Source organism: Coregonus clupeaformis, unplaced genomic scaffold, assembly GCF_020615455.1.
Source record: "Coregonus clupeaformis isolate EN_2021a unplaced genomic scaffold, ASM2061545v1 scaf3305, whole genome shotgun sequence".
Lineage (NCBI taxonomy): Eukaryota > Metazoa > Chordata > Actinopteri > Salmoniformes > Salmonidae > Coregonus > Coregonus clupeaformis.
Window position 1 is genome coordinate 1 of NW_025536759.1, and position 14,731 is coordinate 14,731.

At 47.7% G+C, this 14,731-nt stretch overlaps 1 protein-coding gene across 1 annotated transcript; it reads right to left on the reverse strand.

Moving 5' to 3' along the window:
* Positions 1–5: 5 nt before the first annotated feature.
* Positions 6–14,447, reverse strand: LOC123489792 (vitamin K-dependent protein S-like). The gene is made up of 3 exons (XM_045220185.1): positions 14,202–14,447; positions 3,704–3,861; positions 6–161 (listed from the first exon to the last, which is right to left on the reverse strand). The coding sequence occupies exons 1-3, from the start codon at positions 14,278–14,280 to the stop codon at positions 84–86; spliced, it is 315 nt and encodes a 104-aa protein (XP_045076120.1). The 5' UTR covers positions 14,281–14,447; the 3' UTR covers positions 6–83.
* Between the last annotated feature and the right edge of the window lie 284 nt (positions 14,448–14,731).

The following is a 14,731-nucleotide window of genomic DNA, read 5'->3' on the forward strand; positions in this document are numbered from 1 at the left end:
GTCATTTGATAACTCGTGGAAGGAAAAGGGGGCTGAGGGTTAGCTAGATGCTGTATCACTAGATTTCATTAATGGAAATATGATCATGACTGAAACCAGAAGGATTTCAACTGGGTGCAGAACGGTTGGAACTTACAGACATATTGAGGATAGAAGTATTCCTGTAAAAGGAGAGGACACATTATTAGCAGATCCCTCATGTCTGTATTGGTTCTTCAATCAGTCAACAGCTAAAGATCAACATCCTGCTCCGTCCCACTCAGCTACGTCAACACTAGTCAACGGGAAACCTCACAGCATAAACAAACACATGATGGGGTAACAGTTCAATGACCAGAGTCTGTCACACAAACACACAGTCACTGGCATGGCCATCTAGTGACTACCCTCTCCCTCTCCCCAGGTCCCTCCTGACATGGCCATCTGGTGACTACCCTCTCCCCAGGTCCCTCCTGATATGGCCATCTAGTGACTACCCTCTCCCTCTCCCCAGGTCCCTCCTGACATGGCCATCTAGTGACTACCCTCTCCCTCTCCCCAGGTCCCTCCTGGCATGGCCATCTAGTGACTACCCTCTCCCCAGGTCCCTCCTGACATGGCCATCTAGTGACTACCCTCTCCCTCTCCCCAGGTCCCTCCTGACATGGCCATCTAGTGACTACCCTCTCCCTCTCCCCAGGTCCCTCCTGACATGGCCATCTAGTGACTACCCTCTCCCCAGGTCCCTCCTGACATGGCCATCTAGTGACTACCCTCTCCCCAGGTCCCTCCTGACATGGCCATCTAGTGACTACCCTCTCCCCAGGTCCCTCCTGACATGGCCATCTAGTGACTACCCTCTCCCTCTCCCCAGGTCCCCTCCTGACATGGCCATCTAGTGACTACCCTCTCCCCAGGTCCCTCCTGACATGGCCATCTAGTGACTACCCTCTCCCTCTCCCCAGGTCCCTCCTGACATGGCCATCTAGTGACTACCCTCTCCCCAGGTCCCTCCTGACATGGCCATCTAGTGACTACCTCTCCCCAGGTCCCTCCTGACATGGCCATCTAATGACTACCCTCTCCCCAGGTCCCTCCTGGCATGGCCATCTAGTGACTACCCTCTCCCTCTCCCCAGGTCCCTCCTGACATGGCCATCTAGTGACTACCCTCTCCCTCTCCCCAGGTCCCTCCTGACATGGCCATCTAGTGACTACCCTCTCCCTCTCCCCAGGTCCCTCCTGACATGGCCATCTAGTGACTACCCTCTCCCTCTCCCCCAGGTCCCTCCTGACATGGCCATCTAGTGACTACCCTCTCCCTCTCCCCAGGTCCCTCCTGACATGGCCATCTAGTGACTACCCTCTCCCTCTCCCCAGGTCCCCTCCTGACATGGCCATCTAGTGACTACCCTCTCCCTCTCCCCCAGGTCCCTCCTGACATGGCCATCTAGTGACTACCCTCTCCCTCTCCCCAGGTCCCTCCTGACACTGGCCATCTAGTGACTACCCTCTCCCTCTCCCCAGGTCCCTCCTGACATGGCCATCTAGTGACTACCCTCTCCCTCTCCCCAGGTCCCTCCTGACATGGCCATCTAGTGACTACCCTCTCCCTCTCCCCAGGTCCTCCTGCATGGCCATCTAGTGACTACCCTCTCCCCAGGTCCCTCCTGACATGGCCATCTAGTGACTACCCTCTCCCCAGGTCCCTCCTGACATGGCCATCTAGTGACTACCCTCTCCCCAGGTCCCTCCTGACATGGCCATCTAGTGACTACCCTCTCCCTCTCCCCAGGTCCCTCCTGACATGGCCATCTAGTGACTACCCTCTCTCCCTCTCCCCAGGTCCCTCCTGACATGGCCATCTAGTGACTACCCTCTCCCTCTCCCCAGGTCCCTCCTGACATGGCCATCTAGTGACTACCCTCTCCCTCTCCCCAGGTCCCTCCTGACATTGGCCATCTAGTGACTACCCTCTCCCTCTCCCCAGGTCCCTCCTGACATGGCCATCTAGTGACTACCCTCTCCCTCTCCCCAGGTCCCTCCTGACATGGCCATCTAGTGACTACCTCTCTCCCTCTCCCCAGGTCCCTCCTGACATGGCCATCTAGTGACTACCCTCTCCCTCTCCCCAGGTCCCTCCTGACATGGCCATCTAGACTACCCTCTCCCTCTCCCCAGGTCCCTCTGACATGGCCATCTAGTGACTACCCTCTCTCCCCAGGTCCCTCCTGACATGGCCATCTAGTGACTACCCTCTCCCCAGGTCCCTCCTGACATGGCCATCTAGTGACTACCCTCTCCCCAGGTCCCTCCTGACATGGCCATCTAGTGACTACCCTCTCCCTCTCCCCAGGTCCCTCCTGACATGGCCATCTAGTGACTACCCTCTCCCTCTCCCCAGGTCCCTCCTGACATGGCCCATCTAGTGACCTACCCTCTCCCTCTCCCCCAGGTCCCTCCTGACATGGCCATCTAGTGACTACCCTCTCCCTCTCCCCAGGTCCCTCCTGACATGGCCATCTAGTGACTACCCTCTCCCTCTCCCCAGGTCCCTCCTGACATGGCCATCTAGTGACTACCCTCTCCCCAGGTCCATCCTGACATGGCCATCTAATGACTACCCTCTCCCCAGGTCCCTCCTGACATGGCCATCTAGTGACTACCCCTCTCCCCAGGTCCCTCCTGACATGGCCATCTAGTGACTACCCTCTCCCTCTCCCCAGGTCCCTCCTGACATGGCCATCTAGTGACTACCCTCTCCCCAGGTCCCTCCTGACATGGTCATCTAGTGACTACCTCCCCTCTCCCCAGGTCCCTCCTGACACTTGGCCATCTAGTGACTACCCTCTCCCTCTCCCCAGGTCCCTTCCTGACATGGCCATCTAGTGACTACCCTCTCTCCCCCCAGGTCCCTCCTGACATGGCCATCTAGTGACTACCCCTCTCCCTCTCCCCAGGTCCCTCCTGACATGGCCATCTAGTGACTACCCTCTCCCTCTCCCCAGGTCCCTCCTGACATGGCCATCTAGTGACTACCCTCTCCCTCTCCCCAGGTCCCTCCTGACATGGCCATCTAGTGACTACCCTCTCCCTCTCCCCAGGTCCCTCCTGACATGGCCATCTAGTGACTACCTCTCTCCCTCTCCCCAGGTCCCTCCTGACATGGCCATCTAGTGACTACCCTCTCCCTCTCCCCAGGTCCCTCCTGACATGGCCATCTAGTGACTACCCTCTCCCTCTCCCCCAGGTCCCTCCTGACATGGCCATCTAGTGACTCCCCTCTCCCTCTCCCCAGGTCCCCTCCTGACATGGCCATCTAGTGACTACCCTCTCCCCAGGTCCCTCCTGACATGGTCATCTAGTGACTACCCTCTCCCTCTCCCCAGGTCCCTCCTGACATGGCCATCTGGTGACTACCCTCTCCCTCTCCCCAGGTCCCTCCTGACATGGCCATCTAGTGACTACCCTCTCCCCAGGTCCCTCCTGACATGGCCATCTAGTGACTACCCTCTCCCCAGGTCCCTCCTGGCATGGCCATCTAGTGACTACCCTCTCCCTCTCCCCAGGTCCCTCCTGACATGGCCATCTAGTGACTACCCTCTCCCTCTCCCCAGGTCCCTCCTGACATGGCCATCTAGTGACTACCCTCTCCCTCTCCCCAGGTCCCTCCTGACATGGCCATCTTGTAACCAGTGTGCCAGGGGCCCTCAGGAGCCACTCACCGTCTCTGGGTGGTTCTCGAAGATCTCCCGTGCCTCCTCCTTGTTGCACAGCTCCTCGATACATTCTCTCTCCAGGTTACCTTTCTTACTCTCCTCTAACAGAGAGTTGGCCCTGCGGTGGCGAGACAGAAACTGGGAGGCCCTGTTCTGAGTTAAGACTGGACACACACACACGCAGGTACACGCACACACACACGCACACACACACGCACGCACGCACAGCCACACACACGCACACACACGCACACGCACACACACGCACGCACACACACACACGCACACACACGCACACACACACACATGTAAACACACACACACACACGCACACGCACACACACACACGCACACACACACACACACACACACACACACACACACACATACACACACACACGCACACACGCACACGTAACTGGGTTGGTTATGTTTCCACTTGCAAATCCAGAAATATGCATTCAATGTTTATGTATTTCTACTGGTTGGTTGAATTAACATATCAATAAGGTGTTAACTGCCATTGGTTACACTTGCAGATAAGGGGGGAGATCTTGAACGTAAATTCTTCCCCGGTCTGATATGAACGTGCAAGCAGTAGGTCACGTTCTGAAATACTGCATTCTATTGTCAGACGTGCAATGTGTAGTACTTCACTATGTACGTGTCCAGATGTATACAGTACGTGTGCGGTACCTGGTAGATATTGGGGGGCATCCTGGGATGGGCTTTTGTATGTTATTGCTGTATTGTAATTATAAACTGGGTGGTTCGAGCCCTGAATGCTGATTGGCTGACAGCCGTGGTATATCAGACCGTATACCACGGGTATGACAAAACATGTATTTTTACTGCCCTAATTACGTTTGTTACCAGTTCATAATAGCAATAAGGCACCTCGGGGGGTTTGTGGTATATGGCCAATATACCACGGCTAATGGCTGAGTCCAGGCACTCCGCGTTGCTTCGTGCTTAAGAACAGCCCTTAGACGTGGTATATTGGCCATATACCACACCCCCCCTCGGGCCTTATTGCTTAAAGGTCACATTAGCCTCCTGCTAATTCAGTTATTTCCCTGCTAAAAGACTATTCACGAATAATAATTGTTAGAGCCGATTTGGGCATATTTTGTATAAAAGACTGAACATACTGAGCTCCATGTACATTTGTGTAAATATATTAAATATTAATGTTATGATGAAATATTAGGTGCGTACCTTTATGATTTATTTACTGGATTGAGATATATTCATTTGTTATTAGTGTAACTCAGTTTTTGGCCCCCCCTCTTGCCCATTCATTGTACTGTGTTAATTGTGTTAGTATAAAGGCAGGTTGGGCCTTCGGGGGAGGAGTCCTTGCTAGATGCGGGAGCGGTATAGTTTTTTGACCATATAGACATACAGAAATACAGACAGACAGGTCATATTATATTATGTATTTGCATTTCAAGTAATCTCTGCTTTAAGTTGATTGGAGAATACCTTTTTGTTAGATAAGAAGAATAAACATTTTTTGTTGCACTATATCCCTGGATCTCATTGAATGTTTGGCCGTTTGGAACGTTGAGTGTGGACTGTATGTCGAAACAACCCCGCTTCAGGCTAGGGCAGTGGCTATGGTAAAGAGGAAAGGAAGCCACTACATTCAAGTCAAAAAACTCTGTGAAGGATTACTACGGAAGGAAATCTCCGGTTCGGACACACGCTGGATTTTGTTCTATTTGTAATTGCATTTCGGACCATAAGGACAGCTCGCTTGGAAGGATTTGAACTCTAGATTTCGCCAGCCGTGAGTAACCACTGCGAATGAATGAGCTGCCCTGTTCAAAGGCGATCGTTTGATCATGCATATTATGGAAGCGCAAATGTGCTTATAATTGGAATGTTTGATAAACTTGGGAATGGAATTCAAAATACAGCGCTGTGAAAACAATTAAGAAGTTTAAGTTTGGGAAACACAGATCCTATGCACAATGTAGCCTAATCATATATCTAATATTTGGCCTAACGTGGAAATGCAATCCATCAACGCAAGCGAATGCAACTTAAGGATCTAAAGATACTGCGTGTCAAAACTTATTAAAGGGACAAAACCTCAACGGATGAAATGTTTAAAACGCATCTAAAATGCCAAACTTGCACATGTGCAATTCAAAATGGGTCAATATGCTGAAATGGATGACTGTGTTTTTAAAGATTAAAGGAGGTCTAAAGGGGCATTACGTTTAACAATCAAACCAACAACCGTGTCATTGTAAATTGAGTGAACTAAAAGTGAATGATGGAGAAATCCCAAATAAGACTCCACTGGAGAGGGCAGAGGAGCATCTAAATTCACTCTATGCAGCCCGGAGAGGCAAACTTGGAGTGTGTACACGAAAATGAATGAAATAAAAGTCCTTCTTGTTGATGGAGGAAACATTGCAACTGTGAATGAGAGTCTTGAAGCATTTGATGCTGTGCTCAATGACTTTAAGAAGGCTCATGAATCTGTGCTAGAGCTGGTCACAGAGGAGGAACAGGAGAGCATTAACTATTATCAACCAAGAATGAGAACTTATGAACATTTCCTGAAAGAGGTGGAAATATGGAAAAAGGCTGAAGTTGAGCCACAAACGCTCATTGAACCACACGACAGCATTTCCAATGTGTCAAAAATATCAAGTAAAACTAAGTATTCTAAGACTGCTTCCTCAGTGTCCTCTGAACGCCTTAAAGCCGAGGCAGAACGAGCAGCTCTACTAGCTCGCCAAGCATCATTACAAGACAAGCATGCATTGGAACTGGAGAAAGCTCAACTGAATGTTAGGATGGAAAAAAATGGCACTGAAGCTCGGACATAGCAGCATATAATGCCAAACTGAAGGTCCTGGAGAGTACCGAGTCAACTTCTCAATCCCATTCTGTGGCAGCCCATTTACTAAGCCAAGAAGATGGAATGAACTCTTATTTTGAGAAACAGGAACCAGAGGTCTATGTGGAACCTGAACCATCACCTGTTGAGTTTGCTGCATTAGGTGCAGTTCCAAAGACCCCACTACAAAGAGTTTTACAACAACCGACCACAAAGCCATCAAACCCTATTCCGAAAACAGTCGTAAACCACACTCTTCAGCAGTCAACAGCAAGGTCTAGCAATCGACACAGAATCAACACTGCGGGTATCAGCCAAATACCAGCCATGATAACCTCTCTACTGTCATGCAAAGGCAGAATGAAATTGCTGACCTCCTTGTACTACAGCACAAACAAGCCACACTCCCTGTTAGGGAGATACCTATGTTTGACGGTGATCCTCTAAACTTTAGGCCATTCATGCGTGCATTTGAGCATGGTATAGAAGATAAGACAAGCAGTCACCAGGATAGGCTCTATTACCTGGAACAATACACCTCTGGTCAGCCCAAGGATCTGGTCCGTAGTTGTCTGCATATGGAAGCCAGAAGAGGCTATGCAGTAGCTAAGAGGTTGTTAAAGGAACACTTTGGCAATGAAATCAAAGTCACCACTGCTTACATGGAAAAGGCTTGGAACTGGACAAACATCAAACCCGATGATGGAAAGGGACTGGGTGGTTATGCACTCTATCTAAGAGGTTGCTGTAACGCTATGCAAGACCTACAGAACATGGAAGAGCCTAATCTTCCCTCCAACATAAAGCTGATCATGTCAAAACTTCCCTACAAACTAAGGGAAAAATGGAGGTCTATGGCATGTGATATTTTAGAGAGAAGTCACCTGAGGGCCCAGTTCAGTGACCTGGTAACGTTCATGGAAAAACAGGCCAAAAATACTGCAGGATCCGTTGTATGGAGATATTCAAGATCCCCTGTACAACAAAAGGTTTTTAAAACCCAAAACAGAAGCTGACTTTAAACAGCAGTTCAAGTCCAAGAGTAGGGGAAGCAGCTTTGCCACTACAGTAGCTGTAGTGGCAGATTGTGACTCTGAAAAACCTTTAAAAGAACAAACATTCAAAGTAAAGAGACTCAGGCACCTACCCTTCTGATGCTCCCAGTATCTCATGTATATTTTGTGCTGGTGCGCATTTATTGGTCGACTGCCAACAGGTGAAGGCACAGCCACATGAATTCAAGGTTGAGTTTCTGAGATCAAAAGGCCTTTGTTTTGGCTGTTTGATGAGAGGACATTAAGCAGAGAATGTAAAAGAAGGATGACCTGTCAGAGCTGTCAAAGAAAGCACCCCACTATCCTGCACATTGAAGGAAGAGAGAGATTTAGATCTCAAAAGGCAGATATGAGTGGTGTAGCAGTAAAGCGGGAGGGACTGTCAGCAGTGCTCTTGTTTCACTGGAAGCTGGTGAAGATACCGGGGCCGGTACAGATTGTGCACTTGCAATTGTGCCAGTTCAAGTAAAGGTGGCAAATGGAAGCAAGTCTGTGTTAACCTATCGTTTCTCGATTCTGGTAGCTCAGCAACATTTTGTACGGAGAGACTCATGAGGCAGTTGCAAGCTAAAGGCAGTGCGACTGAAATTCTGCTACGCACAATGGGGCAGGAGAGTCCTACCAAGAGCTTTGAGATATCTGGATTAGAGATTGGCAATGTGGAAGGCGACACATTTCTTGCATTACCAAAGGTCTACACCCAACATAAGATCCCAGTGACAAGAGAGAACATTCCCACTCAGAAAGAGCTCAAAAGGTGGCCATACCTGAAAGAGGTTCAGTTGAAGGAGATTGATGCCGACGTCGAACTTCTGATTGCGTAAATGCTCCAAAGGGGCAATGGAACCCTGGCAAATCATAAATAGCCAAGGCAACGGACCGTATGCAGTGAAAACCCTCTTTGGATGGGTAATGAATGGTCCTCTCAACAGTTGTACCATGGCAGAAGAATCCGGGCGCCTACGGTGATGGCTAATCGTATCTCAATGGCCGACCTGGGGGTTCTTCTTGTAAATCAGTACAACCATGACTTCCCTGAGAGAGAGTATGAAGAGAAAAAGTGGATGTCAGCTGAGGATCGTAGGTTTATGGAGATAGTATCAAGCTCCATAACCCTCAAAGACCATCACTACTACTTACCGTTGCCCTTTCGCAACAAAGATGTAGTCCTGCCAAACAACCGTGACATGGCAAAGCAGCGGGCTCTAAATATTATCAGGAAGTTCAAGAAGGACAAAGGTTACGCTGCAGAGTACAAAGGCTTCATGGAAGAGATGATAACAAAAGGTTACGCCGAGAAGGTACCACAAGAACAGCTCCTTAGAGAAAGGCAAGGTATGGTACATACCACACCATGGCGTTCACCATAGCGCAAAGGAACGAGTATGAGTGGTGTTTGACTGTTCATCATCCTATAAAGGTACATCTCTTAACAGTGAACTCCTTCAAGGCCCTGACCTGGCAAACACGCTTATAGGAGTCTTGCTAAGATTTCGGCAAGAGCACATTGCCATGATGGCAGACATCGAAGGAATGTTCCATCAAAGTCGTGTCCATGAAGATGACTTAGACTTCCTGCGATTCTATGGTGGCCGGATGGTGATACTAACAAAAGATTGGAGGAGTACAGAATGACAGTACATCTTTTCGGTGCTATATCCTCTCCAAGTTGTGCAAACTTTGCACTGCGAAGGACTGCAGAAGACAACTGTGAGGGAGTACGATGAAGAGGTGATTCAAACAGTCAAGTCCAACTTCTATGTTGATGACTGCCTCAAGTCAGTGGCCACAGAAGAACAAGCCATAGCTCTCACAAGAAACCTCAGGGATGTGTGCTCTCAAGGTGGGTTCAAATTGACCAAGTGGGTCAGCAACAGCCGCACTGTACTAGCTTCTATCCCTGATGAACACAAAGCCAAGCAGATAAAAGAACTGGACCTGGACAGAGAAAAGCTGCCTGTTGAAAGAGCACTTGGAATCCGATGGAACATTGAAAGGGATGTGTTTACCTTCCAGGTCACTGTCAAGAACAGACCCCTTACAAGAAGAGTATTCTCTCAACTGTCAGCTCTATTTATGATCCATTAGGTTTCCTCGCCCCATTCGTATTAAAGGCAAAGCAAATTCTTCAAGTGCTCTGAGCTAAAGTGTGGATGGGACGAAGTCATCCCTGAAGAACACTCTATTTCATGGAAGAGATGGCTCTCAGAGCTGGACCAGCTCTCCAGATTCCAGATCAACAGGTGTATGATGCGGAGAACTTTGGTCAAATCAAGACCGCACAGCTGCATCACTTCGGTGATGCAAGTGAACAAGGTTATGGCACGGCAAGCTACCTTAGGTTCGCAAAGCGTTATGGAAAAGGTCCACATCGCATTCATACTGGGGAAATCAAGGGTGACTCCACTCAAGCAGATGACGATCCCCAGACTGGAACTTGCTGCAGCAACATTGGCAGTGCGAGTGGACAGGATGTTAAGGTTGGAGCTCCAGATTGAACTTGAGGAGTCAACTTTCTGGACAGACAGCCAGTCGGTGCTAAAATACATCCGCAACGATACCAAGAGATTCCATACTTTTGTGGCTAATAGGGTTGCTATGATCCGTGACCTATCGAAAGCAAAACAGTGGAGGTATTTGAACTCCAAACACAACCCAGCCCGGTGATGCCTCAAGAGGATTACATGTTGAAACTTTCCTGAACTCAAAGAGATGGCGCAAAGGACCAGAATTCCTGGAGAAAACAGAAACACAATGGCCGAAGTCCCGAGGAGCTTGGCTCCATCCCTCCAGATGATCCAGAGGTGAGAAAAGACGTCATCGTAAACAGTACATGTGTGGAAGAAAAGAGTCCGACCAGCAAACTGATTGAGTACTATTCAACATGGAACAGCTTGAAGAAAGCAGTTGCCTGGATGCTGAAACTGAAGAGACTTCTACTACAGTTAAGCCGAAAAGGAAAGTTCTCACCCAAACTGATCCAGGATCAGATCAGAGTCTGACAAACTCACTGAAGGAACAAATTGGCAAGTTCAAACTGACGTTTGGAAAAGAAAGTCTGTCTGTAGATGACCTAGATGAAGCAGAAAAGGTCATCATTCGATTTCGAGCAACGACAGCACTTTAAACAAGAAATTGCACTAGTTGTAAAGGAAAACAATGTGCCAAGAGAAGCGGCTCAATCTGTAAGCTTGATCCAATAGTTGACAATGGCATTCTGAGAGTAGGAGGAAGGTTAAGCAAAGCTGCTATGCCTACGGAACTAAAGAATCCTATGATCCTGCCAAAGACTCCTACATCTCCAAACTGATCTTACTCCACATCCATGAGCAGGTTGGCCACTCTGGGAGAGGTCACATGCTTTCTAGACTTCGCCAGCGATATTGGATACCCTGTGCCAACTCCTTAGCAAGGAAGATCCTTAAGAGCTGTGTCTTCTGCAGAGCGGATGCAAGCTAGAGCTGGGGAACAGAAGATGGCTGACCTTCCACAAGATCGGGTAGCACCTGATTTGCCGCCTTTCACCCATGTGGGCATAGATTACTTTGGCCCCATAGAGGTGAAGCGAGGCGCGTTCATGTGAAGCGGTATGGTGTGATCTTTACTTGCCTTGTGAGTCGAGCTGTCCATCTAGAAGTTGCTAGTTATCTGGATACTGATTCCTGCATCAATGCCCTGCGCAGGTTCATCTGTCGAAGGGCCCAGTAACAAGTATCAGAACAGACAATGGCACCAACTTTGTTGGAACACACAGAGAACTAGAAGAAGCTCTGAAAGAGCTGGATCACAACAAGATTCCAAAATAAATTACTGAAGGAAGGAGTGACATGGTCATTCAACCCTCCCTCTGGAGCCCACCATGGGGGGTATGGGAGAGGTTGATCCGACTGGTGAAAAAAGATCCTCTATTCAGTCCTTAAAGAGCAAGTACTGGATGATGAGGCTTTGCAGACAGCCTTGTGTGAAGTTGAGCGAGTATGAGCGACAGACCAATCACTACTGTAACAAATGACCCTAACGATCTAGAACCCCTGACTCCAAACCATCTGCTTCATCTGAAAGCAAAGCCAGTCCTGCCACCAGGACTATTCCAGAGAAGTGACCTATACTCACGAAGGAGATGGAAGCAAGTACAATATATCACTGACCTCTTCTGGAAGAGATGGATCAGGAGTATCTTCCACTTATGCAGGAGCCGGAACAAGTGGAACAAAACTAAGAGAAACTTCAGTCCTGGTGACCTTGTGGTCGTCGTCGATGACTACCGCCCCAAGGAACTCTTGGCTAATGGGGCGTGTGGTGAAGGCTTTGCCAGGGGCCAAAGGTCTTGTCCGGAGCGTCATGGTTAAAGACTAAGACCAATATCCTACAGAGACCTATCAATAAACTCTGTCTGCTCCTTGACGGCAAGTGAGAGCACACACACACACACACACAGTGCTCCATCTTTGAATCACGTGCACCTCTGATTCGTTGATGTCAGTACTCTTACATTCTTTGATGTCATACATTTTGTGGACGTCAAACTCTTGACATTTTTGGAAGTTGAACACCTTTACACTTCAACTCAGACTGAGATCTATGGACTATTTTCCTATATGGCATCTTGTATATTTGTATATAGCTATGAACTGTAATGGTGCTCTGGTATAGAATGTTTTTGTATTGGCTCTACGTTTGAATATTAAGTAATTGTTGTGCATTCAGTGCAGTCAACAATTAGGGGCAGTATGTTAGAGCCGATTTGGGCATATTTTGTATAAAAGACTGAACATACTGAGCTCCATGTACATTTGTGTAAATATATTAAATATTAATGTATATGATGAAATATTAGGTACGTACCTTTATGATTTATTTACGGATTGAGATATATTCATTTGTTATTAGTGTAACTCAGTTTTTGGCCCCCCCCCCTCTTGCCCATTCATTGTACTGTGTTAATTGTGTTAGTATAAAGGCAGGAAGTTGGGCCTTCGGGGGAGGAGTCCTTGCTGATGCGGGAGTCGGTATAGTTTTTTTGACCATATAGACATACGAAATACAGACAGACAGGTCATATTATATTATGTATTTGCATTTCAAGTAATCTCTGCTTTAAGTTGATTGGAGAATACCTTTTTGTTAGATAAGAAGAATAAACATTTTTTGTTGCACTATATCCCTGGATCTCATTGAATGTTTGGCCGTTTGGAAAGCGTTGAGTGTGGACTGTATCGTCCAAAACAACCCCGCTTCAGGCTAGGGCAGTGGCGCTATGGTAAAGAGGAAAGGAAGCCACTACAACAATAATATGCCATTTAGCAGACGCTTTTATCCAAAGCGACTTAGAGTCATGTGTGCATACATTTTTTGTGTATGGGTGGTCCCGGGGATCGAACCCACTACCCTGGCGTTACAAACGCCGTGCTCTACCAGCTGAGCTACAGAGGACCACGAATCTACAGCCGTCAACATACTGTTTGTCCTGCACATCTAATGTGCTTCCTTGTGTCTATCATCAGGTACTTGCATTTATTGTATTCTGGACTATTTCTGTCATCGTTATGATGTTTGATTACAAAATGCCCAGTGTGATATTAACATGCGAGCGACGAATCACGAATCTACAGGCATCGACATACTGTTTGTAATGCGCTTCCTTGTGTCTTATCGTCAGAATGAACACCCAATCAACTGGGATCGATGGCTGGACAAGTCCTTTCTCTAAAAACACCAAGGCAAGAGAGTTTACGAAGTACGATTACATCTGTCACACTCACACAACACGTGTTCATTACATGGTTATTACTTGGGATAACAGCAGGAGGAGTTATTGGTTTCTGTATGTGACACTGTCACCGGTCTGCAGACAAGCTACGAACCTGTGTGTCTGTGTGTGTGTGTGTGTGTGTCTGTGTGTGTGTGTGTGTGTGTGTGTGTGTGTGTCTGTGTGTCTCTGTGTGTGTGTGTGTGTGTGTCTGTGTGTGTGCGTGTGCGTGTGCGTGTGTGTGTGCGTGTGTGTGTGTGTGACCACATAGAAACCTCTATTTGATATTTTCCACGTTTGATTGATGAATAATTCGGACCAACTGTAGATGAACTGGATTAGCAGCAGTCCATTTCAACAGGCCTTTGTTCTAGTTTGCAGGGCATTAACCCCACCACGTGGTCTATTTCAATCAAAGCGTTAGTAAAAAAAACATCAATCATCTAGAGGTGTCACTGATCTTCCGAGGCTCCAGGAAAAGTCTAAAACATCAGATCAGCTGTTACCCGTGTCGACATACCGCAGCGCAAACGTTTCTGAATTTATAACATGCTGTGAAAGTAGCGTTGGCTTTGACGCAGGAAAGTTGTCTTTTAGTATGAAAGTTACCGTTATTCTTTGGCTTTGACGCATGAAAGTTGTCTTTTAGTATGGAAGTTACCGTTTATTCGTTGGCTTTGACGCATGAAAGTTGTCTTTTAGTAAGGAAGTTACCGTTTATTCGTTGGAAAAGAAAAGACAAACACCAAACATACACCACCGATCTTGTGAAAGAGTAAATACAACAACCGCCAAAGTTGTACTTTTATCTGTTATCCAACATAAAAATCACGTTTCACTTACATCGGTGAGCATCGCAGAGCGCCAGGAGAAAGACGAGACGAGCCACGGATTCTCCCAACGTCATTTTCTTACTCCGCATAGTAGAGCCGATCCTCTGAACAGCTCAAAAGGGCTGTGAGAAAAAACGTTTTTTCTTCCCGACAATGTTTTCGCCTGTTCGGTGGAGAGAGCTGGGACTGACTGGACCGGGAGCGGGGAGAGGAGAGGAGAGGAGGGAGGCGACATTTGCGTGTCGTGAACAACATTAGCGTGAGCAGCATCAGTGGAATCGGCCTTCAAAAATAAAAGTCCACCATTGAAACACGCCACAATTGGAGTAGATCATAGCCACGGAATGTAGGAGTGCTGAGACGAAATAAAAAATACATCTACAGAACCAGTCAAAGGTTTGGACACACCTACTCATTCAAGGGGTTTTCTTTATTTTTACTATTTTCTACATTGTAGAATAATAGTGAAGACATCAAAACTATGAAATAACATTTTACATTTACATTTTAGTCATTTAGCAGACGCTCTTATCCAGAGCA

Excerpts from the sequence above, each read along its gene's own strand:
- LOC123489792 (XM_045220185.1), bottom strand. The coding sequence starts at position 14,280 with ATGCGGAGTAAGAAAATGACGTTGGGAGAATCCGTGGCTCGTCTCGTC. Across the intron at positions 3,862-14,201 it reads GCTCTGCGATGCTCACCGAT|TCTTAACTCAGAACAGGGCC; the intron begins GTAAGTGAAACG and ends GTGTGTGTCCAG. Across the intron at positions 162-3,703 it reads TCGAGAACCACCCAGAGACG|GAATACTTCTATCCTCAATA; the intron begins GTGAGTGGCTCC and ends CTCCTTTTACAG.